The sequence below is a fragment of the Pseudorasbora parva genome, chromosome 1 (assembly GCF_024679245.1).
Source record: "Pseudorasbora parva isolate DD20220531a chromosome 1, ASM2467924v1, whole genome shotgun sequence".
Taxonomy (NCBI): domain Eukaryota; kingdom Metazoa; phylum Chordata; class Actinopteri; order Cypriniformes; family Gobionidae; genus Pseudorasbora; species Pseudorasbora parva.
In genome coordinates, this window is record NC_090172.1 from 12,271,895 (window position 1) to 12,297,428 (window position 25,534).

Here is a 25,534-nt window from a genome sequence, read left to right on the forward strand (position 1 = left end):
TTTTAGAACTAATGAATGAAATATAAAATCATGTTCCGGAGTGGGAGGTCCCAGTTGGCTTGAGATCATTACAGCCCACCCTTGACGCCAGGCCTGCTAGCTTGTACTATTCTGGACAATGTTTGAAACTTTGTATTGCTGTCACTACTTATTGCCCCCTTAAGATGAATCGCTTGTTCCTCATTTGTAAGCTGCTAGATGAATAAATGTAAATGTAATGTAAATTAATGAAAGTCCTGTATAATGACTCCCAAGGACTCCATCGAAAGGAACTTTAACTCCAAATTCACTGACTACCAAAAACATTTTATTTGGCCACATGGCCCCCTTCTGTTGTGCACTGAAAGAAAATGAGAAAGACGCTTTAGGTGGAAAGAAAAGATATAGTGTCCCATTAACTGAGGACAATGGCAATACTATTAGGCCTGGCCTAGCGGGAGACTGAGCTTTATGCTACAAATTATGTTTAAAATGCTTAAAATGCATTTGAAATGTGGGAACTCCACAGAGTAAGCACATTTGCATACACACTGCGAGAAAGCTGCTTAAAACACGAAAGTGGCCTTTGCTTTTATTTGCACTATGTTAGTGGCTTGCTCTTGTCCCTTGTGTACATGCAGCTCAGTCGGTAAGCAGCTTTCTTCACACCTTTCCATTTCTTTATTTGTTCAACCTTTTCACCTACACACTGTTCAAAAACCTGTAGTAATGCCACATATGTTTACTGGCGTGTCTTTATCAACTTCATAGCTCACAAATCAGTGTATCATGTACACAAATTCGAGCACTGATAATGACCCTGGCTCCCTTCTGACCCTGTATACATTTATTTTATACTCCATACATATTTACAACATAATGGCCCTCATTTATCAAAAGTGCGTCCACCAAATTTCCAGCGTACACCTTGCGTACACCCAAACCCACGGTGACTTTGAGATTTATCAATATGGACGTTGGCGTACGGTGCGCTCAAATCTTACGCCAGCTCAGGAGGTGGTGTACGCACGTTTGAGTTAGTGGGAAAATGCGCAGAAAAACAATTCCTAACACCACAAAACGCACTGACAAGATATGCTATATGACCCACTGTTAAAAACCACAACAACAACATTCAGTGTTTATTTTTGTGCAACATGAACGTCAATGTTTAATTTGTGCGACTTTACCAAAAGCGTTTGATTTGTAGGCATATGTATTTCTCCAGTCGCGAGCCTGTGCGCTTTATCTGACGTTTCAGGCCCGCCTGGCCCGGCAGCTGCGCACGGACTGGGACTAAAATAATTCAGACTGACAAAATAATAAAAATGACCTTCTTCTTTTAAATAATATTAAAATCAATAAAAACGACATCCTTCTTCTAAATAACAATAATCATAATAATAAGAAGAAGAATCTTACAAATTGTCGTGTAATTATGTGAATGAATGGTACTCCACATCACATCATCATCACTATCGTAGGCCTACACCCCAATACATGTGCCGTGATACGAAATTAAATGCTAATTGTTTCAAAACATGTGCTGTAAAATAATGCATTGTGATGGTAATTTATCATCCAAACAGCTTTAAACTGCTGGAGTGCGCTTCTCAACCTCCACACTATTAAGAGTACTCGTAATTTGGGTCCATATTTTGTTATTGTAGGTGCCTTTAATCCCACTCTTTAAACCCCCAAATAAAACAATTTCGGGTTTTTTTCCACTTCCCTGGTGATGGTCTTGATGGGCGCGTCTCAATCATCTCACCAGTTCAGTAGTCAGAGCACTGATCAGGGAGTCAGCCCATTGACTTCTGTCCTAGTCAGTGCCCTGACTAGTGGACTAGTGAGATGATTTAGCGCGCCCGATATCCACGTCGGAGAAGTTTCGTTTCTTTGCCGTCTTCTGTTTGTCCATGCCGTGAAATGAGGGCGTGGGGGAGGCGGAGACTTGAATATATAGGGGCGTGTTATTCTAATGACGATCGTTTTCAGCCGCGGCATTTATGAAGGGCAAGTATTGCGTACACCTGGATTGCAGAGGTGCGCACAGCTTTATAAATCAGGCGGTGAGAGCAGTGTAAGCATAATCTTACACCAACATATACACCAGTTTCTACGCAAGATTGATAAATGAGGGCCAATGTCACCACTGTTTTTTTGTTTCAATATTATCAGGTCCGCTAACTTGATTAATTTAGATGACCAAGTTCTAAGATTTTTTTCTTATGCTTTTTCCGGAGAAAAAAGTATTTGTTCTGTTAAATGCTGAAATTTTTTTGCCACATTTTAATGATCATTTAAGTAGATTAAGTTCACTACTTAGATATGTGTAGTGAACTTAAGCTACTTAAGCTACTATATATTTAAATATATACACAATGAATGATGAAACTGCATGTCTACATTACAATTGAGCTTGATCTGCTCCGAGGTGACTGTGCAAGTAATGGATTTCAGAAATATACACATATCATACAGTTGGCTAACAATGTATTCATTTAAACCATGTATTAATTTAAGGAAAAAACAAAGAGCTCATTAAAGTAATGGATAAATGTTGTTAAAGGGATAGTTCACCCAAAAATGTAAACTTGCTCATGATTTACTCACCCTCAAGTCATCCTAGCTGTATATGACATTCTTCTTTCAGACCAATGCAGTCTGAGTTGTATTAAAAAATGTCCTAGCTCTTCTAAGCTTTATAATGGCAGTGAATGGTGTTTCTGTTTTGAAGTCCATAAAGTTGCATCTATCCATTAGGGCCAGCAGAGAAAATAAATGGTGAAAACTTAAAGAACGAATCCTAAGGCCACAGCTAAATTAATATGGGTGATCACTGTTGAACTCTACACATTAATGCATATGTACGTGTCATAGTCAGGATTTATGCACTTCAATCAGGTATCTCTGGCTATGATGGACAAAGGGACATATTAGACCAGTTTGGCTCTTTAAAACACACATACTCACACAAATGCAGTGATCCACTGTGAAATCTTGTCCCATCCACAGCCATGATCCGACACTATCACTGACTAAAATTAGATCATGAGAGCGAGGCAAGATTTTTACATTATTTTTAAGAAATCCTGGATTTGAAATGTTATAACTTGTAATGAATCTTGTAATGAATGTCGTTTCATTTCTACTTTCTGGGTATGAATTATCATATGCAGTAAAAGACAACAAGCACTGTAAAGGTTTTACCAAAACCTCAACTGACTGGCTCTCTTCACTGTATGATTGTCTCTTCAGATCTTAGAACTGCACTTGAGCTTCTTTTGACCTCCCAACTGAAATCCTTCCCACACATTGATCATAGCTATTAACTCTTTCAAGTCTGCACTGTTTTGGGGCCCTTTAGAAGTTTTGAGATGCTCTGACATTCGTGTTTTTCAGTTGCTTATAAACACATTAATGGCAAAAGTGCCATTACACTGTATTCAGCACAAACTGGGCTACTATAATATGTTAGCAACATGTATGTACGTCCTTGTATTTTTGAGAGAATAACATTTATGCATGGTTTTTGAAAAAACAAAAAATGTCACTGAATTAAGGCCACAAAACAGATGTGTCCTCAAGACTTTGACCAATGGATGTTGTTATTGCAAACAATAATCATAATCAAAGTACTCAATATTCAAAGTGCAAATAGGGACCACATTTTTTTTTAAAGCTGCTGTCTGGAACTTTTTGGGGTTAAAAATTATTCAAAATACATGTTTGAGCAAGTACTTAACCAGCCAGTGTTCAAAACTTTCTGCTTATGATTTACAACAGTAAGCTTGTAATAATGTTTTTAATTCCAGTGGTACTGGTGGATTTCCGCGGAAAAATTCAAGCATATCTTTGTGCCATTGCGTCACATCTGTACACATAAAGAAGGAGTCCCAGTTAGCAGGTTATATTGCTCCATTCCAATTCATCCGTTGTAAACTGCAAAAGTCTTCGGACTTCGGAGAGGCTACAGAAAGAAAGAGACTTTAACTGGGCCGCTGCAAAAACAAGGATAAAAAGCACAACTATTTTGTGCTAGCTCGGAGAGGAAGCAATTCACCTTTAATATTACTCCATATTGCACAGAAATGGAAACTGAACTACTTCCAGGTAGCTCTAATGGACATTAAATATAGTCACGAATTGCTGATGTTAACATCAACATTTTGAAAAAGTATAATTTGCATGGTTTGACGTGATATGATAAACGATCGTCAGATTTAATCATCGGGATTTATTGCAATGCTTTTTCCCCCTTAGTTGGTCAGAACAAAAGTGGATGTTAGCTACTTGTTCAGATGGCATTATTATGTTGGCCATACTTTCAAACAGTAGAGTCTGTGTTTCTGAATGACAGTATCCACACCGGTGCGGTGACGGACAGCTGCACATTCTCCTCTAAACATTGTATTCCTCCGCGCTGTGCCGACCGAGGCACATCTCATGTAAAGTTGATTGTTCGAAAATGCTTCAAGCATGATACAGATTTAAGAAATAGTTACAACTAGATAGCTTTCATATTGGAGATATTTGCATGCCTCAGGGAGGCATTCAAACAGCAGTAACTTATTGAAGTCGCGTTTGAATGAGCGCTCCCGTTTACTTTTACTTTCAATTTCGCAATCGTGTTCACTGTAAAAAATTTGTGGTGGTTTTTGTTGGTTTAACTTAAAAAAGTAAGTAACCTGGTTGCCTTAAAATTTTGAGTTTATTGAAATTAAAAATTTGAGTTGATACAATGAAGGAAATTAGTTTAATAAATAGAAACTCAAAATATTTTTGTATCTGAACCACATAAAAAATGTGATAAATCATGAAAATAACATTATTTGGCATGTTTCACTGCGTCATCAGAAATAACACACACGTAATTACCCAATATGCTTACAAAATCTTTTAATAATATTTTAATAAAAGTTGTCGAATCTCAAAAAATGTTCATTGTATTAACTCAAAATTTTAATTTCAATGAACTCAAAATTTTAAGGCAACCCGGTAACTTTTTTTCTAAATAATTTTTTACAGTGTTTTTTTTTTTAAACAGAAACAGCCATTCACTGCCATTATAAAGCTAGGAAGAGCCAGGACATATTTTTAAAGGGGTTCTGAATTGAGAAATCAACTTTCCCTTGAGCTTTTGATATATAGAAGGTCATGGTGATATAAGAATATCCTGTAAGTTTCAGAGCTGAAAATGTCCTTGTTAGTCAAAGAAAAGCTTTTATTGACACCAGACCCAGCAAATGATCGATTTCAGAATATGCCTCAACTTTACATCATTGTGAGGTGAAGCACCACCCCTAGAGAAAAAGAATAACGCCGGATTCTGTAGCCCTGCCCACCGTCTCGTGCCACTAACATGACATAGGCCTACAGAGCTAAACTGCATCTAAGCAATAAACATACCACGTAAGCTTCATTCGAATTCTAATATTATGAATACATGGATGAACTTTATTTATAATAAATATCCAGCTCATGTGGGGAAGATATTACGCATTTGTTCCTTATTTAACCACTGATTTGTTTGTAAACGAGACTGGATTTACAAAAAGGATGCGATTACATGAATGAATGATGCAACACGCAGTAAAAACATTATTTCATTTTTTTATATGTGATAGTATTGCATTGTTACAGATATCATTGATTTTGTGAACATGTCTAACATACCTTACATACCGTAGCACGCTGTCAAAGGCTGGAGAATCCAGTTGTGGTTCATTCGATTCGGGATCAGAAATGGGCATGTATGGTCCGGGGCTCACAAAGGCCAGCATTCTGGTGTTGTGTGTTTTCCAGACGGCCTACCAAATGTAAGCCCGTTCTGCCAATGGGATATCTTGAACAGTGAAATAACATTACTTTCTTGATGTGCGTTGTTCACTCTCTTGACTTGATATTTGAAGTGTATGTGTGTTATATTCATTGATCGCGTGGGCCAAGTAATGTTAATAAAAAATGTTTTCCAATCAATCGCGGGAGATGAATCGTGTTTGTTTAATAAAGACATTTTGCGATTCCTGTGGGCATCTGGTTGATTAATTCCAGTTGCTCTTTCCCCACTGACCACAGGGGAGCTGAAGCTAATTAAATATGCAAATCTTATCCAATCCTAGCCACGTGCGTTTACGTCCAAGTTTTCAGTGCGGCACACCCATTAACAATGAGCATTTCTTGAGAGAGCCTCAAAACCAGGGCACAACTTTATACTTACTCATAATGATGTTTTTCAATGTAAAAACCAGTTCATGACCCCTTTAAAATAACTGACTGTATTAGTATGAAAGAAGAATGTCATACCCATAGGATGAGGGTAAATCATGGGCTAATGTTCATTTTTGGGTGAGCTATCTCTTTAACAACATGAGTAGGATATAGAACATTTAGCATAGGGTGCATGTTGATTCAGAGTTGGTTTCTTCTGAAGTCCTCACAGGAGTTGGACTCATCTATTCACAGTTGTTGGGTCATTTGAAGTGTTCATAAAAGACTGGATCCAAACCTGAAGCTGACATACTACCTAGTTACTCTGGGATGGGCATCCCATGATAATAGGAAAGCAAATGCGCGCACACACAAACAAACACACACAATGTCTTATATAGAGACGCTTGAGCGTGGCTTATGAAAAGTATTATTCATAATAGTATCAAGGTTTTCATTTTTGTCTACACTTGGATTTTATGGGCATGGCATCGCTGGGAATGATGCACAGAAAATGTCAAAGATTTATATGAAATGAGGTCAGTCAGGGTCCTGAGAACTCACAGATATGTGTGAAACTTCATTCCCTGTCTTCTATTTCTTTGAATTTGTTTGTCTTTCACAAGACAGATTCAGTGCTGGAGGAAATGCTGATGCTGAACATGGTGGATGCATTGAGCAAGGCCGAGCAACATGAATTGTTCAGAGCGCAGCCATAGCAGGCAGCATTGTTCATCTCTGTCTTTTGATGAAGACAGAAGCTTTCACACAGCATGCTCTGATATCCTGCTGGGCTGGCATGGGAAAGCCTTCTCAGTGGTCGATTTTTAACTAAATCTCGATGATTATGCTTAGGAAAATAGGAAAGACAGACATTCTATTTATATTTTCTATTGTCCATTGTGAAATATGATGTTTATGCAGGACTTGTACTAAACCCTCTATTAGTGTTCTGTTTGGTCACATTTCCATTTAATTAAAGGCGCGGTTCACCCCCCCCAAAATACAATTCTGTCATCAGCCACTCTTGTCGTTCTAAACCCTATAATATTTTTGCACATCTTTGAAACTTTGCTTCAACAAGAATCATTGAGGTGTGTTCTTGTTTCGAACAAGCATGCTTGAGCTTCTATTTACCATATTTGAGTGCTCTATGCTTTCTGATCAATGTTTATATGTTGTTAAACTTTTAAATCTATATTTAAATCTAATCATCAAGTGATTGTGTCTCTTCAGAAGACTATGATTTAACTGTTCAATTCATATCTTGTGTCTTTGGGTGAATAGACTTTGAATGAAGAGACAGAAATCTCTCAGATTTCATTAAAATATCTTCATTTTTTGTTCTGAAGATTAACGAAAATATGGGTTTGGAAGTACATGAGGGTGAGTGAGTGATGACAGAATTTTCATTTAACACTTTATTATATACTGTAAGAAGAAAATATGCCGTTACCAAACATTATCGGTTAAGCTTCCTTTAACACTAACGCCTGTTTCACACATATTCCGTTTGCAGTGCGTATTTTTTTCATACTCATGTTACTGGATTAAAGCTTTCACACTGCACGCGGATGCGGTCCGTCAGTGTGTTGCAGGAGCGGTGTGTATACAGCAGTGCGGTGATCGTTTCTGCCTCTATTTTTTGCTGTGCTGGATGCGCTCAATTAAAGTGACAGAGCATTGTTCGCATTAAAATAAACATGTATTGACGCGAAAAACTAGTAACACAAAAGTTCACAAAAGATGCATATAATTTGAATATAATTTATAATTGTACTGTTTCAAAGTCATCACATGGCTTTTTGCCTCGGGTAAAGCAAGGAAAATGACACCAGACCAGGCATTTAGCTAAATAAGGAGGCACTCATCCTTCCTCGTTTCTTGGAGGTGGAAAAACAAAGTTCTTTTAGATAATTATATACAATAGATTTTTGTCTATTGTAATGTTTGTTCTTTTTAACATTGACTTGCATACTAACTTATGTTGAAATGTTTTAGGCTGCTTGAGCAACCTAATGTATAATTTAAAGGCTAAATAAATATAAAGTAATTGGAATAAAGGAAGTGAATAAAACATTGTTTATATTAATGCTTTTAAATGTGTCATCGATGAAAGAGTGTATACAAGTGAAATTGCAATGATGATAAGCCATGTTCAGCAGCCTAACAACTTTTAGATTGGAAATAAAAAAAATAATAAATGCTGTGTGTGGTATACAGCCGCGGATCAGTTACGCACTGCAAACACGACATGTAAGCACAACAGCACGTGGGACTCCTGCATCGCATACGTACCGCAACACGCACCACATACACACTGCAGACGGAGTGTGTGTGAAACAAGCATAACACACAACACATTACAATGCGTGATTTAAAATACAAGTAAAACACCTGTGAAAAATAAATGGATATTTCCAATATATTAACAAAATACATTGGGCCCAATTTTGTCATTGGCACCAGTGCCCTGGGAATAACATCAATACAGTGCCAGAGCCCATGTTGATTTACAAGTTAAATATTTATCAATAGTATTTTTAATTTATTTCATTTTTTTTGGCAGCTATATGTATTGTTCTTGCTTTGTGGAGATCTGTATCAACATTTACTGCTTTACTCAAAAGTTACAAGCAGTTGTATTACATCACACATGGCATTAACTATGGCTTTAAAACAACCTTTTCTTTCATCACTTTCATGATGCTGTATGTTACATTACTTACAGCTGTTACCTTTCTTATTACCCTACCTGTTCTGAACCAGGAATGACGTAAGAGATGTAAATGTAAGAGATCTTTAGATACAAATAGCCAAAAGAAAGGATGTATTTTCGTGAAATCACAGTTCTAACCTATCAGAGCAGAGAGATGAGCCGTAGTTCAAATGGAACAAAAGTGTCTTTGTGAGATGAGGCATGTCCACAGGGAAACAAGTGACCCTTGAAGAAAACAGTGCTGCTTCTTCCTTACAGACAGGATGTTAGTGAGTGCTGTCAGATGAGGGATTAGAAACAGGCATGCTAGATGTCTGAGAACTATCCATGATTTTTCTGAGAAATGTATGCGTTATATCTTTGTGTGGAAGACATTGTGTGTAGATAAAAAAGCAACTGCTAAATCCTTTTTTCCCTTTCATCTGACATAACATCAAAAAAGACTCAAAAAACTGAATCTCATTAATCTCCACTTACTTTTGTACGTGTGCGCCTTTAACTCTGTGACGACCTTTGTGAGTTTAGCTATCGTCTTACACTTTTCAAGGTGAATTCCTTCCTGCTGATGGATGATGACAACCGAAACATCTGGCACTGTATGCAAGTGATCAGCTGAAAAGCCATGACTTTATGCACAATGGCATTTATAGTCCTTAGCAGCAGGATTTTAAACCAAACATTGTGGCAGTGCAAAGTAATACACACAGTAAATGTACACAAACTCATACGCATGTGTTAAAATAATGAAAGATTTGACAACACTACAACAACCATAATGAAAGGACCCTTCACAATCGATAATGCTTTACAATGAACTAATACAATGAATATAAAAAGGTTATCTTAATGTTTTTTTCATGGTTTCCATGGTTCCATTTGTTATACTATAACATTATAATACCATATATTTTTTACTTTTCAAACCAATGTATTAATAGTTGACATTTTGAGGCTTAACGCTATAGAAAAGCAATAACGCATCGTGTTCACCAAAGCGTTTGTAGCCAGCTGAAAACGCTAAGTGGTCTGGTGAAAGCAATTAGCTTTGAGTGCTTAACGGGGTAGTTCGACCAAAAATTAAATGAGACCATGATTTACTCACCCTTAAGCCATCTTAGGTGTATATGACAATCTTCTTTAAGACGAACACAATCAGAGATATATAAAAAAATGTCCTGGCTCTTGTCTCAAAAATCTTTCATTTGTAAATGTTTCTTAAAATTAGAAAGGTGGCCGTTTTTTGACGTTGGTATTTTATTGAGACTATTTTCAGATAAACATACTCCTAAACTGCTTGTTTAAATCAAACCCCAAGTTGCTTTGAATAATTGGGCTGGCCAGAATAAGCTGCAAAGTGGAGTAGGCCTCATGCCGATAGTCAAGTTTGGCTGTTGAAGATTGTAGGTTATCCAGACAAGCTACTTAAGCCTCAAGACAAATCATTTTAGTGCTGGAATTGTTTAGTCATTACATCTGCTTAGATCAGCTTGATCCAGAGAGGTTTCTGTCTGTGTGAAGGGAGAGTTTGCTGATGCATGCGTCCTGTGAAAGGCTCTCTGGGTGGGCTTACTTTTACACGGGTGTTTTTTAGTGCTGGTAGCTCAGACAATGCAGAGCATAGCAGTGTTTGTGTAACTGGAATGGAGTTCAACAAGTATTTCTTAGTAAGAATATCAGCGGAATGTGGCAAGCGATGACGACAAAGAAAGTGCAGATGAGGAGACAAAAGAGGAAGAGATAAATGCAAGTTATCTGAAACAGTGACTGTTGTGTATAAAAAATATATAAAATGAACTATTTCTGACCAAAACAGCTGCATCCTAAACACGCAACAAGGCATTACCAAATGAACATAAATGAATTTGTCCTGAACGGACATAACAGTGACTTCAGAATCTTCAAAATGAGATTTCATCAAAACATACAAACCTGATTCCAAAAAAGTTGGGAGACTGTACAAATTGTGAATAAAAACAGAATGCAATGATGACGAAGTTTCAATATTTTATGCAGAATACAACATAGATGACATCAAATGTTTAAACTGAGAAAATGTATAATTTTAAGGGAAAAATAAGTTGATTTTACAGTTTCATGGCATCAACACATCTCAAAAAAGTTGGGACAAGGCCATGTTTACCACTGTGTGGCATCACCTCTTCTCTTTATAACAGTCTGCAAACTTCTGGGGACTGAGGAGACCAGTCGCTCAAGTTTAGGAATAGGAATGTTGTCCCATTCTTATCAAATACATGCTTCTAGTTGCTCAACTGTCTTAGGTCTTTGTCACATCTTCCTCTTTATGATGCGCCAAATCTTTTCTATGGATGAAAGATCTGGACTGCAGTCTGGTCATTTCAGTACCTGGATCCTTCTTCTACACAGCCATGATGTTGTAATTGATGCAGTATGTGGTCTGACATTGTCATGTTGGAAAATGCAAGATCTCTCCTAAAAGAGACGACGTCTGGATGGGAGCATATGTTGTTCTAGAACTTAGATATACCTTTCAGCATTGATGGTGCCTATCCAGATGTGTAAGCTGCCCATACCACACACACTCATGCAACCCCATACCATCAGAGATGCAGGCTTCTGAACTGAGTGCTGATAACAACTTGGGTTGTCCTTGTCCTCTTTAGTCTGGATGGCGTCCCAGTTTTCCAAAAAGATCTTCAAATTTTGATTCGTCTGACCACAGAACAGTTTTCCACTTTGCCACAGTCCATTTTAAATGAGCCTTGGCCCAGAAAAAACGCCTGCGCTTCTGGATCATGTTTAGATATGGCTTCTTTTTTGACCTATAGAGTTTTAGCCGGCAACGACGAATGGCACGGTGGACTGTGTTCACCGACAATGTTTTCTGGAAGTATTCCTGAGCTCATGTTGTGATTTCCATTACAGTAGCATTCCTGTATGTGATGCAGTGCCGTCTAAGGGCCCGACGATCACAGGCATCCAGTATGGTTTTCTGGCTTGACCCTTACGCACAGAGATTGTTTCAGATTCTCTGAATCTGTGGATGATATTATGTACTGTAGATGATGATAACTTCAAACTCTTTGCAATTTGTCTCTGAGAAACTCCTTTCTGATATTGCTCCACTATTTTTCGCAGCAGCATTGGGGAATTGGTGATCCTCTGCCCATCTTGACTTCTGAGAGACACTGCTAAAGGAGGGACTTTTTATACCCAATCATGTTGCCAGTGGACCTAATAAGTTGGAAATTGGTCCTCCAGCTGTTCCTTATATGTACATTTAACTTTTCCGGCCTCTTATTGGTACCTGTCCAAACTTTTTTGAATGTGTCGCTCTCATGAATATTTGGCATGACATATAAAAATGTCTTTCTTTCAACATTTTATACATTATCTATATTCTATTGTAAATAAAATATAATTTTTTGAGATTTGTAAATTATTGCATTTCTTTTTTGAAAAAGTGTCCCAACTTTTTGGGAATCGGGTTTGTACACAAACATCAAAATTAAGAGTATTTGACTAAAATGTATTAGTTAAACATAACTATTGTAAAATCTATTGGGATGTTAAGTTAACCATAGTATTTTTTAGTACTACTATGGGAGATTAGGAAAACAAAGTTAAGTTTGAAATTTCATAATGAATTAATAAATTGTTTTTATTTAACGTCATAGTTATATATTTTTTCAGTTAATAGAGACCGTGATATATAATTAGTCCCATTAGGTCTCCTTTTAATCCTGTCTCCTTTATTCTTCCCTAGAGGACAACTTAAGTATATTATGGCCCAGCTTACCCTATGCTTCCTTAATAATGTCACTACTGATTTTGCATGACAGATTAACTCAAATGTTCAAAAATCTTACCCTTGCTCTTAGTGGTTTTACACTGTTGCAAATTATCTCAGCTGACTGTAAAATTATCCAAGATAATACAAACTCCTCTTCCAAATTGAGACTAAGTAACTGCTGTGTATTAACTGCTGTGAATTTTAGTCCAATTCCATTTGTTACAGAATTTTCATAATGCATATTGTTTCAGTGCAGCCAAAACTGACAAATGTTCTGTTTTGTAAAAGAGACCATTCCTAAAATGGGTTAGGTACTACACCAAGAAATCTTGGGAAGAATTGGAATGAAATCTTGTCTCCCCCTGCAACTGCCAACAATTCTGTGGTTCTTTGTTGCGTCTGAACACAAAAGCGGATTCTTTATTCTGCACAAACATGTTTGGAATTGGGGTCAGAGAAACAAAAGGAAATCACACACAAAATTTTTTTTAATCATTTGTAAACATATCTTTTTACAAAAAGCATGTAAAATGCCATGCTGAACTTTCTGGGAAGCTTTTAATTGAAAGATTCAATACCGTTACTGCATTAAGCAAGAACATGTTTTGGTAACTACTCCTTAGCCCAGTCTGCATTCCTAGTGTTAAAGTCAGAATAATAAAATAACAGTTCACCCCATCCATTTTCTAAATGCAAGGTATTGATCTTATTATGAACGGTTTACCCATGTATTCACCCAAAATATGCAGTACTTGTATAAATAAATTGTTGTTAGTCCAATTTTCATTAAAACCGAATGCCAACTAGTGCTCAGGAGATTCAGAACTTTTGAGTGGTTTGGCCAAAACAGGTCTCTTTAGATTCTGTGTATCATGCCAAGATGAAAGATTTTCTTATAATGGCCATTTTTAATCTTGTCGTAAAATGCAATCTCTTATGAATGCATTGGCGTATCATTATGGACCTCGGTATGTCTTCGGCACCATGCCCTCAAGGTACTCAAAGTTCGGGGAAAGATATTTACGATATTTAAGATATAATTACAATTACAGAAATGAAGAGGTTACGCCAGCTTAGATTTGTGAAATGGCATTGGCTCTTGTGTCTCTCATGAATAATTTTGTTTTGGGTGTATCTTTTGAATGACATTTCATGGAACATATATTTATATAAAGGGATCGTACAAATTGTTTGCAATAATTTTATACTGTTTTTGGTTAAGTGCTCCAAAATATTAGTAGTATATATTTATATAAAAAAATATAAAATAATTTCTATTTTTACAAATGCAAAGAAATAAATGTCTTGATCTGGTGCACAACGCAAACAACTGAAACCAATGGTGTACCCTGTATGTTGAAAACTACTCTAAAGGGGTACACTACTAGCCTGACCAGCAAGACCCACACCAAGATGTTTGGTCTGGAAACTCACCATTTACGGGGCTCAATCCGAGGGGCGGGATAAACGGTTGTCTTTCAAACTCCCTCTGCACGCGATAGGATAGCGCTACAACCAACCAGAGCAACGAAGGTGAAACAGAGCTTGTTGATAGATTAAACATTCACCGTATCCGGTCGGCTAAACTCTTAACACAGCTTCCCTTCTTAAGAATGACTTCAGTGCCGTTCTTTGTTCTTTTCTCAGAGAAAAGCTTAACTCCTCCAGAGTCGCGGTCAAAGCTGATTTGAAAGACCGCTGTTCTCCAGTTTCTTTGTTTACTAGCAGCACATAAGCGCAACTCTACCGTCATTCTGTTAAGCCCCGCCCACTGTCTCTATACACGATGTGATTGGCCTGACCAGAGTTTGTTTTTTACAGCTCAGAAAGTATTGAGAGTTGCTAGACATTACACATGGCAGATTAGAAGATTAGATTTGCTGCCACTAGGGTGCGTCTAGATTTCTAGACTAGTACACTACTCTAATTTCAAAGTAAATCCTGCACCAATTGGGTTTTCAGCGTTCACAGATTTTGTTTCATTATGTCAAATTTATATTTTAATATAAAAAAAATGGCATGTTGTCTGTACTGTCTTGCACCGAAATCATTTGAGTTGAATTGTCATCCTTTATAGAGCCTTTGAGGTATCTTCAGTTCATTTTTTACGCAATGACAACTAAAGTTAATTTCCCTTAATAAAACATTAGCTGATTGCATAATCATCCTGCACATGCTAAACTTGTATCTAAATGTGTTACAATTTAAAAATAAATGCATATTGTTCCTGAAAAGGGCATCTTTCCCTCTTACCCTACTCTGTTTGGACTTGCACATTTCCGATTCAAACTGAGTCAAGGCTACTAATGCTGCATTTTGAACTTCTTTTCTCTCCTTTCACGTTCATGCCACTGTTAAACTTCCCCCTTTCCCATTCCTTCAGCCCACTGACTCTCAGCTCTGCCTCAAATGCAGGCTAGAACAGCCAAGTTCATTAAAAATGGCTGACTGATGGAAAAGAACCGACTCTCAGCGACAAGCACTATTTTTCTTGTCCAGTCCTTTTCCCTTTCTTTTTTTAACCCTCTAAATACATCATATATTTCCCCTTTACTGTACCTCATCGTTCAAAACTAAAACTCTGCACTTGGTATCTGCAACAGGATAGCCTCATTTTAAATCTCAGACAAATGTATCTTTCTATTTTCTCTATGGGGTTTAAAAAAAGTGTTACCATACTCCTCATGACTAATCAAATGAAATTTATCACATTGTTGATGTTTTATGCTTAACCACAGGTCAATTGTAGACTACAGGTTTCAACTAGTGTTAGTATATATATATATATATATATATATATATATATATATATATATATATATATATATATATATATATATATATATATATATATATATATATATATATATATATATATATATATATATATATATATATATATATATATATATATATATATATATATATATATATATTATACCTTGCGAAAGTATTCGGCCCCCTTAAACTTTGCGACCTTTTGCCACATTTCAGGCTTCAAACATAAAGATATAAAAGTGTAATTTTTTTGTGAAGAATCAACAACAAGTGGGACACAATCATGAAGTGGGACAAAATTTATTGGATATTTCAAACTTTTTTAACAAATCAAAAACTGAAAAATTGGGCCTGCAAAATTATTTGGCCCCCTTAAGTTAATACTTTGTAGAGCCACCTTTTGCTGCGATTACAGCTGTAAGTCGCTTGGGGTTTGTCTCTATCAGTTTTGCACATCGAGAGACTGAAAATTTTGCCCATTCCTCCTTGCAGAACAGCTCGAGCTCAGTGAGGTTGGATGGAGAGTGTTTGTGAACAGCAGTTTTCAGCTCTTTCCATAGATTCTCGATTGGATTCAGGTCTGGACTTTGACTTGGCCATTCTAACACCTGGATATGTTTATTTTTGAACCATTCCATTGTAGATTTTGCTTTGTTTTGGATCATTGTCTTGTTGGAAGACAAATCTCTGTCCCAATCTCGGGTCTTTTGCAGACTCCATCAGGTTTTCTGTATTTGGCTTCATCCATCTTCCCATCAATTTTAACCATCTTCCCTGTCCCTGCTGAAGAAAAGCAGGCCCAAACCATGATGCTTCCACCACCATGTTTGACAGTGGGGATGGTGTGTTCAGGGTGATGAGCTGTGCTGCTTTTATGCCAAACATAACGTTTTGCATTGTTGCCAAAAAGTTCAATTTTGGTTTCTTTTGACCAGAGCACCTTCTTCCACATGTTTGGTGTGTCTCCCAGGTGGCAAACTTTAAACAACACTTTTTATGGATATCTTTAAGAAATGGCTTTCTTCTTGCCACTCTTCCATAAAGGCCAGATTTGTGCAGTATACGACTGATTGTTGTCCTATGGACAGAGTCTCTCACCTCAGCTGTAGATCTCTGCAGTTCATCCAGAGGGATCATGGGCCTTTTGGCTGCATCTCTGAGCAGTCTTCTCCTTGTATAAGTTGAAAGTTTAGAGGGACGGCCAGGTCTAGGTAGATTTGCAGTGGTCTGATACTCCATCCATTTCAATATTATCGCTTACACAGTGCTCCTTGGGATGTTTAAAGCTTGGGAAATCTTTTTGTATCCAAATCCGGCTTTAAACTTCTCCACAACAGTATCTCGGACCTGCCTGTTGTGTTCCTTGTTCTTCATGATGCTCTCTGCGCTTTAAACAGACCTCTGAGACGATCACAGTGCAGGTGCATTTATACGGAGATTTGATTACACACAGGTAGATTCTATTTATCATCATTAGTCATTTAGGTCAACATTGGATCATTCAGAGATCCTCACTGAACTTCTGGAGAGAGTTTGCTGCACTGAAAGTAAAGGGGCCGAATAATTTTGCACTCCCAATTTTTCAGTTTTTGATTTGTTAAAAAAGTTTGAAATGTCCAATAAATTTAATTCCACTTCATGATTGTGTCCCACTTGTTGTTGATTCTTCACAAAAAAATTACAGTTAGTTTTAGTCAATCACTCTTAATAACCCTGGTTTCAACAACTTGGTTTCAACAAAACTCCATTTTAAAAGACACCTTTACAATTTACTTTCGCTCTTTTTGAAATGAGTGAAATATTGAAAATATTCAATTTTTTCCATTTATAACACAATGAATAGATTAACTGGCTTGTATTATACAGCTGAGCTTTTGAAGGCAAATCTTTCATCAGTGCTGAAGAACTTTTTAAATATAAATTCTTTCTTTTCTTGCTGAAAGGGTGGCCCGTTCATACATCCACAGCTGTGTCTTCGTTTCGCATTTGAGGGGTTAAGCTTAGAAGTCTGACAGCTTTCTGGAATGACATGTTGATATATCTTTGTGGTTGAGGGGTAATTTCACAGTATAGAAATTAGAGAGAACGGCAGTTGCACATGCACACACAGTGAGGTATTGGCATTTTTTGTTGCCAGTGTCTGTAACTGAGAGCAACCAATGCCACGGGGGGAAGAGAAGAGATTCCAGATGTGAGGGGTTTTCAGTAAATGGAAGGGTGGAATTGAGATGGAAAGCTGGAAAATGAAAAGATGATGTTTTTGATCATTTGAGTACAGACTAATCTGCTGCTCTTTTATTGTATAAGTGATCTCACTTGATTGGTCTGCTCAGCTTTCTATATTTATCTGCTTTTAGTAAAAATAAGGAAATTAATAAATTAAATTTTTTGGGAAATGCCTATGTGGGTGCACCTCTCTTTCACCCTAATTTTTACATTTGCATGCTAACTTCACCAGTCCTTGTTCTATGATGGTGCTACTGGATGGTAAACATAACGTAATATAACATAATTTAGAGAAATCCAAAATCTCCATCAGTAAATTACATCTTGCCAGTCAGTTTATTCCTAATCTGCAATGCAACATTCTGCTTTGATGCTCAAGCATATAGCTGGAATGATCTTCAATTGACAAAGAATCCAGTGAGTCCTCTTACTCAACCTGTTGCTTCCGTATATTCCATATATATGCTTTGACATAAACATTAAACTTTAACAACTAGTCTTAGTTGAATCAAAAACATAAATATTACTGAAATGTGAAAATATATCTCAAGTTCAGTGGATTTGGACAATTTCTTCCCATTGTTGCTTGCTGAGATATAAGCAAAGAGAAAATAGACTTATGGTGAAAAATAAATATAAAGGTAGCATAATTAATGGATTAAAAAAAACATGTATAATGTGTATCAATTATTCAAAATTAATTGCAATGGGTCTGAAAAACAGTGTCCCCAAAACATATTTCGACAGTTAAGACAGTTACATTCAATTTTGCCTACGTTTTTTAATTGTAATTTTGTTATCATAATAATAAATGTAAACCTTTTAAAGGATAAAAGCAGTATCCCCAAACATATGTGGACATATTTGGACAAACTTAGTCTCTCTCACTTCCGCCAATAATGAAAAAAGATTTTAATGATTTTAATTTTAAGCTGTATTTCCTCTTCTCATCAGATTTATGTCCAATCAAATGTTCTCTCGAATCTAAAGCTTCCCTACATTTAAACTGGACTGTGAAGCTGAGGCTGAAATCCGTCACTTGTTCACACAATTATCATTATTCATTTTTTTTAAATGGCGAATGGATCATAATGCACTATTATAGGGAATATGGAACGATTCAGACAGTGTAAATACCCTTTTCATTGGGCTGGAAGTCTGGTATTTATCACAGCATCACAGCATGCTGTATTTTATCTGCCCGAGCTGTTATATAAACAAATTGCTATTGGCTATTTAAAAAAAGGGGAGGGGCTGTTTTATATGTCCCACCCTGTCTTCCTGTCTCAGTGGAAATTACGTCAACACATTGAATGATGCTGTGTGGGTCCCACTTTATATTAGGTGGTCTTAACTACTATGTACTTACATCAAAAAATAACTGTGAACGGTGTTCATATTGTATTGCACAACACTTTTGCTGATATTAAGGTGGGATACGTGTAAATTGAGGGACAGTTGTGGTTGTGGGTGAGTTTAAGGGTAGGGTTAGGTGTAAGGAACGTGTCAACAGTGTAATTAAAAATTAACTACAGAAATGAATTACAGATGAAATTACATGGAGCTGATTTTAAAAATGTAAGTACAATGTAAAAACGTATGTACGCAATAAGTGCTTTGTATCAAATTATTTATTTAAATGTTAGTACATAGTAGTTAAGGCCACCTAATATAAAGTGTGTCCGCTGTGTGTTTCAAGGCACCTTCAGTGGGCCTTTTAAGTGTTTTATTTTATAAATTTATTTATTTACAAGATTTATTTGCAAGAAATGTTGCTCTTAAAGTCTACTTTAGCTATCTTTAAAATATGACAAAGTTTGTTTATACAATTTATATGTACATACGTGCATACATACTGTACAAACATAAATACATGCATAAATAATGTTCACTTACAGAAAGAAATGGTTTACCTCCTCAGCTGAGTCGCAAATATCAGGTCTGACCACTATATATGTTATCTTATTTTGTGCTTTAAGGTGATTTCTTAAAGGTGATTCAAGGGCTTTATGTGATGCTGTTGAAAGTGGATAGGACCGAGCGGCACAACACACTTGTAGCCAATCAGCAGTAGGGGCATATTTACTCATGAAGGTGAACACGAGGGAGATTTAAAGGACTGTAGAAAGAGAGATGGCTGAGAGACATTACATAATCAGAATATCACTTGAAGAAGAAGGGTTATGATCAGGCAAGAGCTTTAGAACGAAAAAATAAGGAAAAAAAAAAAAACACTCTGTTGTTTGCAAGAGCGTTTTGAGTTAGAGTAATCAATCATGTAAATTTTTAATGAAATATCGATTATAATCATTATTCTTACAATCTCATCTGTACTTTGGACTGTTCCTGTCATATTTAACCCTTTTAGGTATCTCTCCTTCAACACAGGCTCTCTGATGACGCATGATAGGAAGAGTGCATGTTACTGGCTGTTAAAAATGTCAGTCAAACGCGCCGATGCCTAGCCAGCATAGATTTGATTGACGGACATGGTAACGAATCAAAATACATTATTTTGCGCAGTGTTTGTGAGATATGCCGTAAGTATTGATGAATACACCTCGTGCTTACCGTCTCCATAGCATCCAATAGTATCCAGCGTGAGCTGCTATTTTTAGCGCACATAACGCACATGCGCAGACTCATTGACAGACTTTTTTATCAACTAAATTAGTTTTTTACACTTGCAGATTCTGTAAATAGTTGCTTTAGTTTTTGAGGGACTGTAAATGCATTATAATAAGAAGTTTATTGCAGATTTATTTGTATAAAAAACTAATCTTTACAATTACAAATATTCTGATATAAATGGCCTTTTTGAAAGGACTTAGGCTTTTTTTATATACAAAAAAGCTTACAGAAGCTACACTTTTGAGAGAATCATCCTCAAATTTGAATAAAACAAAAATCAAACATTCAGCTTTATATTTAGGTTATTTTCAGGCCATTTGCATTAAAATCTCATTTTTTTCCTAAGGACCTTATTTTTTTCCCTAAGGTCACTTACATGCATATTTCCCCTTGTTTTACTCTATTCCTATACTATTTTGAGTTATGACTTTTATGTAACAATATTTCAAGTGTCTTGTTTAAAATGAGACCAGATTTATGAATTTAGACCATAGGGTTTAAGAGCTGCGGATCTTTTAATTTGGGTATGTCGTTTTCATAAAATTGAAAAAAAAAAATAGAGGCGTAGGTTAAGAGGTTAAAGCTTTTTTTCCCCTTCGGATTCAGCTTTAGCTATGATAAAGAGACATCCACTCTTGCATTGAGTGTTTGTGCACTGTGTGGGTGGAGCAGTGAAGGGAAGAGTGTGTTTGTTTGGGTTGATTCCAAATGTCAAACATTTTTCTCAGAAATCACTTACTGCACCTTTAATAAATGTTTTTGTAAAAATCTGCTTGTTATCTTTAAAATATAGCAAGTGCCCAAATATGCTTTAGTATTATGTATATGAAATATATTTATATTTTATCAGTGATGTTGTTTACTCTTTCAAAGATATTAAGGAGTTTTTGACTTTGAACAGAAATGGCAAGTCTTTAAAGCATACATGATGAATGTCTTGCTCCATTTAGTGACTAAACATGGCATATATAACTTGATCTCCCACAAGAGAAGGGCTGTAATTACTCAAGCTTGCCAAAAAGGAACACACAACCATGTGCTTCTACATGCCAAGTTCACTACTTGATTCTCTACACTTTTTTTTATTTGGTCAGTTCTCTTATAATCCAGTCCAAAGCAAGCAGATTCTAATACAGTGAGATAAAGCAGAAAGGAACAAATAGATGCAAATAGTCGGAGTACATTTTCATGAACCATACATGATGAACCACATACTTGAATAGTTATTTAAAGACACTTCCTTGAATTGTGGTGAAGAAATTGCAAGCGTTGAAGCATATTGTTGATAGTAGTGAAATATTAATTTTAGTTAGAAGAATAAGTTGGATGAATTTGTATTCACTGTATTAATTATCTTGCCTGTGAAATTATAAGGGTCACCTTTATTTTGTTTAACAAATTTCCTCATGTGATTTTTGGGAACATAAGCCAGTGGTGATATAAAAATTATTTGAATTTGGATCCCAGACTGACGGCTAGGAAATGGGAGACCGAGAGGACAGGGGTTTTGAATTTAATGGAAAAGAAGAACATTTTTGAAGATAATGGTGATTATGATTTTGTTGCAGATGGATGAATTCAAGTGCAGTTATCACAGCATGTTTTAATTTATCTTTATGGACAGACTTTAAGACTTTCAACACTGGGACTCCAAAAAGCTCATATTTTAAGTTGAACAAAATTAACTCAACTCAAAAGTTTTAAGAAATGCCATAATGATGCATGTAATATTAAGATTGGTCCATTTTTATTTCATAGTTACTGCTGGTGTATTTTATTCAAAGACTGTAAAAAATATGGACGTAGTGTCCCGTCACCCATGAGTACGTCACCCATAGGATTCCGATAAGCCGTTCTGAAGCTTAAAGTATGGGCGAGCTGGGCGTTGCCATCTTGTGAGCGAGTCATCGCGTGTCACTCCCGCATAAAAGAAAATGGGCAAAAAGGCGGGATGTGCGCGGAGCTAAGGGGACGCAATGACTATAGACGGCAGATAAATGGCTATCCACTTGTAAGCACGCCCTTAATTATGCAGAACTTTAAGGCTTTATATAACGTAAACGAATGAGTTATAAAAAAATTCACCCCCCTCACAGCTGTCATGAAGATCAAAATTAGCCTTATAAGCCAAAACCACAATTTGTACCAGGCTGTAAACATGTTTTTTTCTGCTTTAAAGTTGAGAATTTTAACATGGGGCTCAATGAGATTCTGCTCCCTTCTGGAGCCTGTTCCTAGTGGCCAGTTGAGGAATTGCAGTTTACATTACTTCTTTTATTGGCTTCAAGAGAGATCGCGGGAGGTTGCCGCTTGATTTTATAAAAGCTTTACTTGGAGAGACAGAAGTGGGAAGCATGAGGCATTAAGTGGATCGATCCGAGCTCCACAACACACTTGTAGCCAATCAGCAGTAGGGGGCGTGTCCACACATATAGTGACACCACAGTCTATAAATCGCTATTTGGATTTAAATTGGCGAATGCTTAAGAGTCAGTGATTGGATCATTATTTCAGTGATTATAATTCTAGCATGTTATATGTTTGGCAACAGTTCTTCTAACCCTAATTGATGGAGTAGCATTTCATTTCATAAAAAAACAAAAAACATATGAAGACACATCATGGCCATATTCAGAGATGAAAATGTCAAGATTCATTAGGGTGTCAATACAAAATCTTGACCAAAAATGAATTCAATATGTAAATACAGAATCTGAATCTATCGAATAGACCACATTGAACCTGCACACCATTTTCACAGTTTCTGACTAATGAACTGATTCAATTCCCTTTAGTAACGGACTTCATGTGTTTGTGTATTCTGCAGGTGTTTTAAGTGCTGCCGAATGCTCCTGTGGGAGAAATCACTTCACATGTGCGGTCAGTGCATTTGGTGAGTGCACATGCATCCCGGCACAGTGGCAGTGTGACGGGGACAATGACTGCGGAGATCACAGTGATGAAGACAGCTGCAGTGAGTCTTTAACCATGCACTAATACCATACACAAAACAAATACACATGTGCACATGCTTATTTATTTATGCAAAGACAATTCGCTCAGAGGTAAAATGGTTATTTAGTCCTCTGCTTTGACTACAAAAGTTATTTTGAAAGGTAGCGTACATGTATATGCTTTCTGGAATCTTTTTTTTTTCAGTTGTTGCAGTATTGACCACACCATTAATTGGCCAAAATGTTCTGAATTGGTTCAAAATTTCAGCTTGTAGTAGTTTCTCAGTCCTTAAAACAGTGACGTAATCCTTTTGAACAGAGAACAAATGGAGCACAAGGATTGAGTGACAGTTTATCTGCAATCAATTGTAACTGATTGTACAATTGAATTGTACAAATTGAATATAATTTAAATTGATTGTACATAGCAGTGCATTTACATGCACTTTAAAAGTCAATTTCAGTCAGACTAAAACCATCATTTGTCTTTTTAAAATGTCATGTAAATACTTTAGCATGAATGAAATCGTAGTCTGAGACTGAAGTCAACAATTTTGCATAATGCAGTTGTTGCGTAGCTTTGTCTAGCCCTATACAACCCTTGTGAAAAAGATGTGGAATTTACTTTTTATAAAGAGTAGGCCTATTTATTACTGAAATAATATACTTTAAAAGAATATACTTAGTGGAACTGGATGTAAGGTTTTTGAACACTTGACATGAAAGTCATACATAGATTTATTGGGCAACACTTTATTTTAAGGTTCAGTTATTAACTAGTAACTAGTTGCTTATCAGCATGCATATTACTGGGATATTGGCTGTTTATTAGTACTTATAAAGCACATATTAATGGCTTATTCTGCATGACCTTATTCTACATCCCTTAATCTTACCCAATACCTAAACTTAAATGATTCAAAAACTACCATACTATTAATAAGCAGTAAATTAGGAGTTTATTGAGGCAAAAGTCTTAATTAATAGTGAATGTATTCCCCATTTATTGTTTAAAGTGTTACCATTTATTGTAGTTCAAATTTATATTAAAAGGAATTAGCTGAACATCAGACTGCTTTTTTTTACATTAAAGTAGGGCTTAAGTACATATTTTAATGTCATTATTACTGTGGTGGTCTTTGAAATATGGTTAAAGTGTACTGCCAAATGTACTGACGAGCATTTATGATAAACTAAAGTATACTTCAATGTAATTTTTATTTAAAACGTATGTCATGTAATGTAATTGCAATTTAGTTATTATATTTAAATGCAGTTTTGAATATAAAATAAAACAACAGTTAAAATTAGAATAAAATGTGATTTTAGTATGTTGGTCAACACATCACAATAAGCGTTCTTTAAAGCACAACAAAAGATTATTAAAACATTGTGACTCCATTTGACATTATTATAAAGTGTCTACATTAATCCGGAAGCATAAAAAAAAAAACATTGGAAAAGTTTTTCATCCACACTGAAACGTCGGAAAAATCTATATTCACCTTATTGAGCGTCTGTAAAACTGCAAAAAAGCTCACTCAGATGGAACAGATGGAACTGACATCATAAAGTTATCACGCTATTCTTCTGCCAGGATCATTTAGCTAAATATCTCCCTATTCACTGATGCTTCCAGGTCGCACTCAGTCACCATATGTTTGGTCTAAAGCGCAACTCCCCTCGTGTTTTACCACAGGACAGCAATTGTGAGTAATTATTCTGTCATCTTTTTCAGGACTGAGATATGAAGAGCATACAAAGTAGAATCTCTTTAGCAAGAGTGTAAAAGTGAATAGCACATAATGGGCACAATACCGGTATAAACATGGATATCTATCAGTTCAATGTGTCACATGACTAAACATAAGGGTTGTATATCGGACGGTTCATCACTATTTGATACAATATCGATTCTCATAGCCAGCAATATGATATTTTCTAATACCTCAAAAAGTTCTGCGACACAATTATGATTCGATTTAGGGGTATATCAATAAATAAATATTGATATTATGATATTATGTGCCTATTTTATGCAACTAGTTACATTTTTATTAACTCAAAACTGCAACCAAAATGTATAACACAAACATTTCACATCCTGCACTCTGATTGGAACATCAACAGATAAAAAATTCAGACAGAAATCTAATGACCGCTTATGACATGACAACAGTCAAGAAAGTATTTTAGGCTTCTGTGGTAAATTGTGTAGTCAAAAAAACTGATAAACAACGAAGGCGGAGGGGTGATTATATA

General features: G+C 36.1%; 1 protein-coding gene across 2 annotated transcripts in view; it reads left to right on the plus strand.

Annotated features, from left to right (window-relative positions):
* lrp4 (low density lipoprotein receptor-related protein 4) overlaps nt 1–25,534 on the plus strand; it is a 132,776-nt gene that overhangs the window by 37,731 nt on the left and 69,511 nt on the right. For both annotated transcript variants that reach the window (XM_067423339.1, XM_067423418.1), the window contains exon 2: nt 23,146–23,292. In XM_067423339.1, coding sequence (XP_067279440.1) covers nt 23,146–23,292 — 147 coding nt within the window. The remainder of the gene's footprint in view (nt 1–23,145; nt 23,293–25,534) is intronic.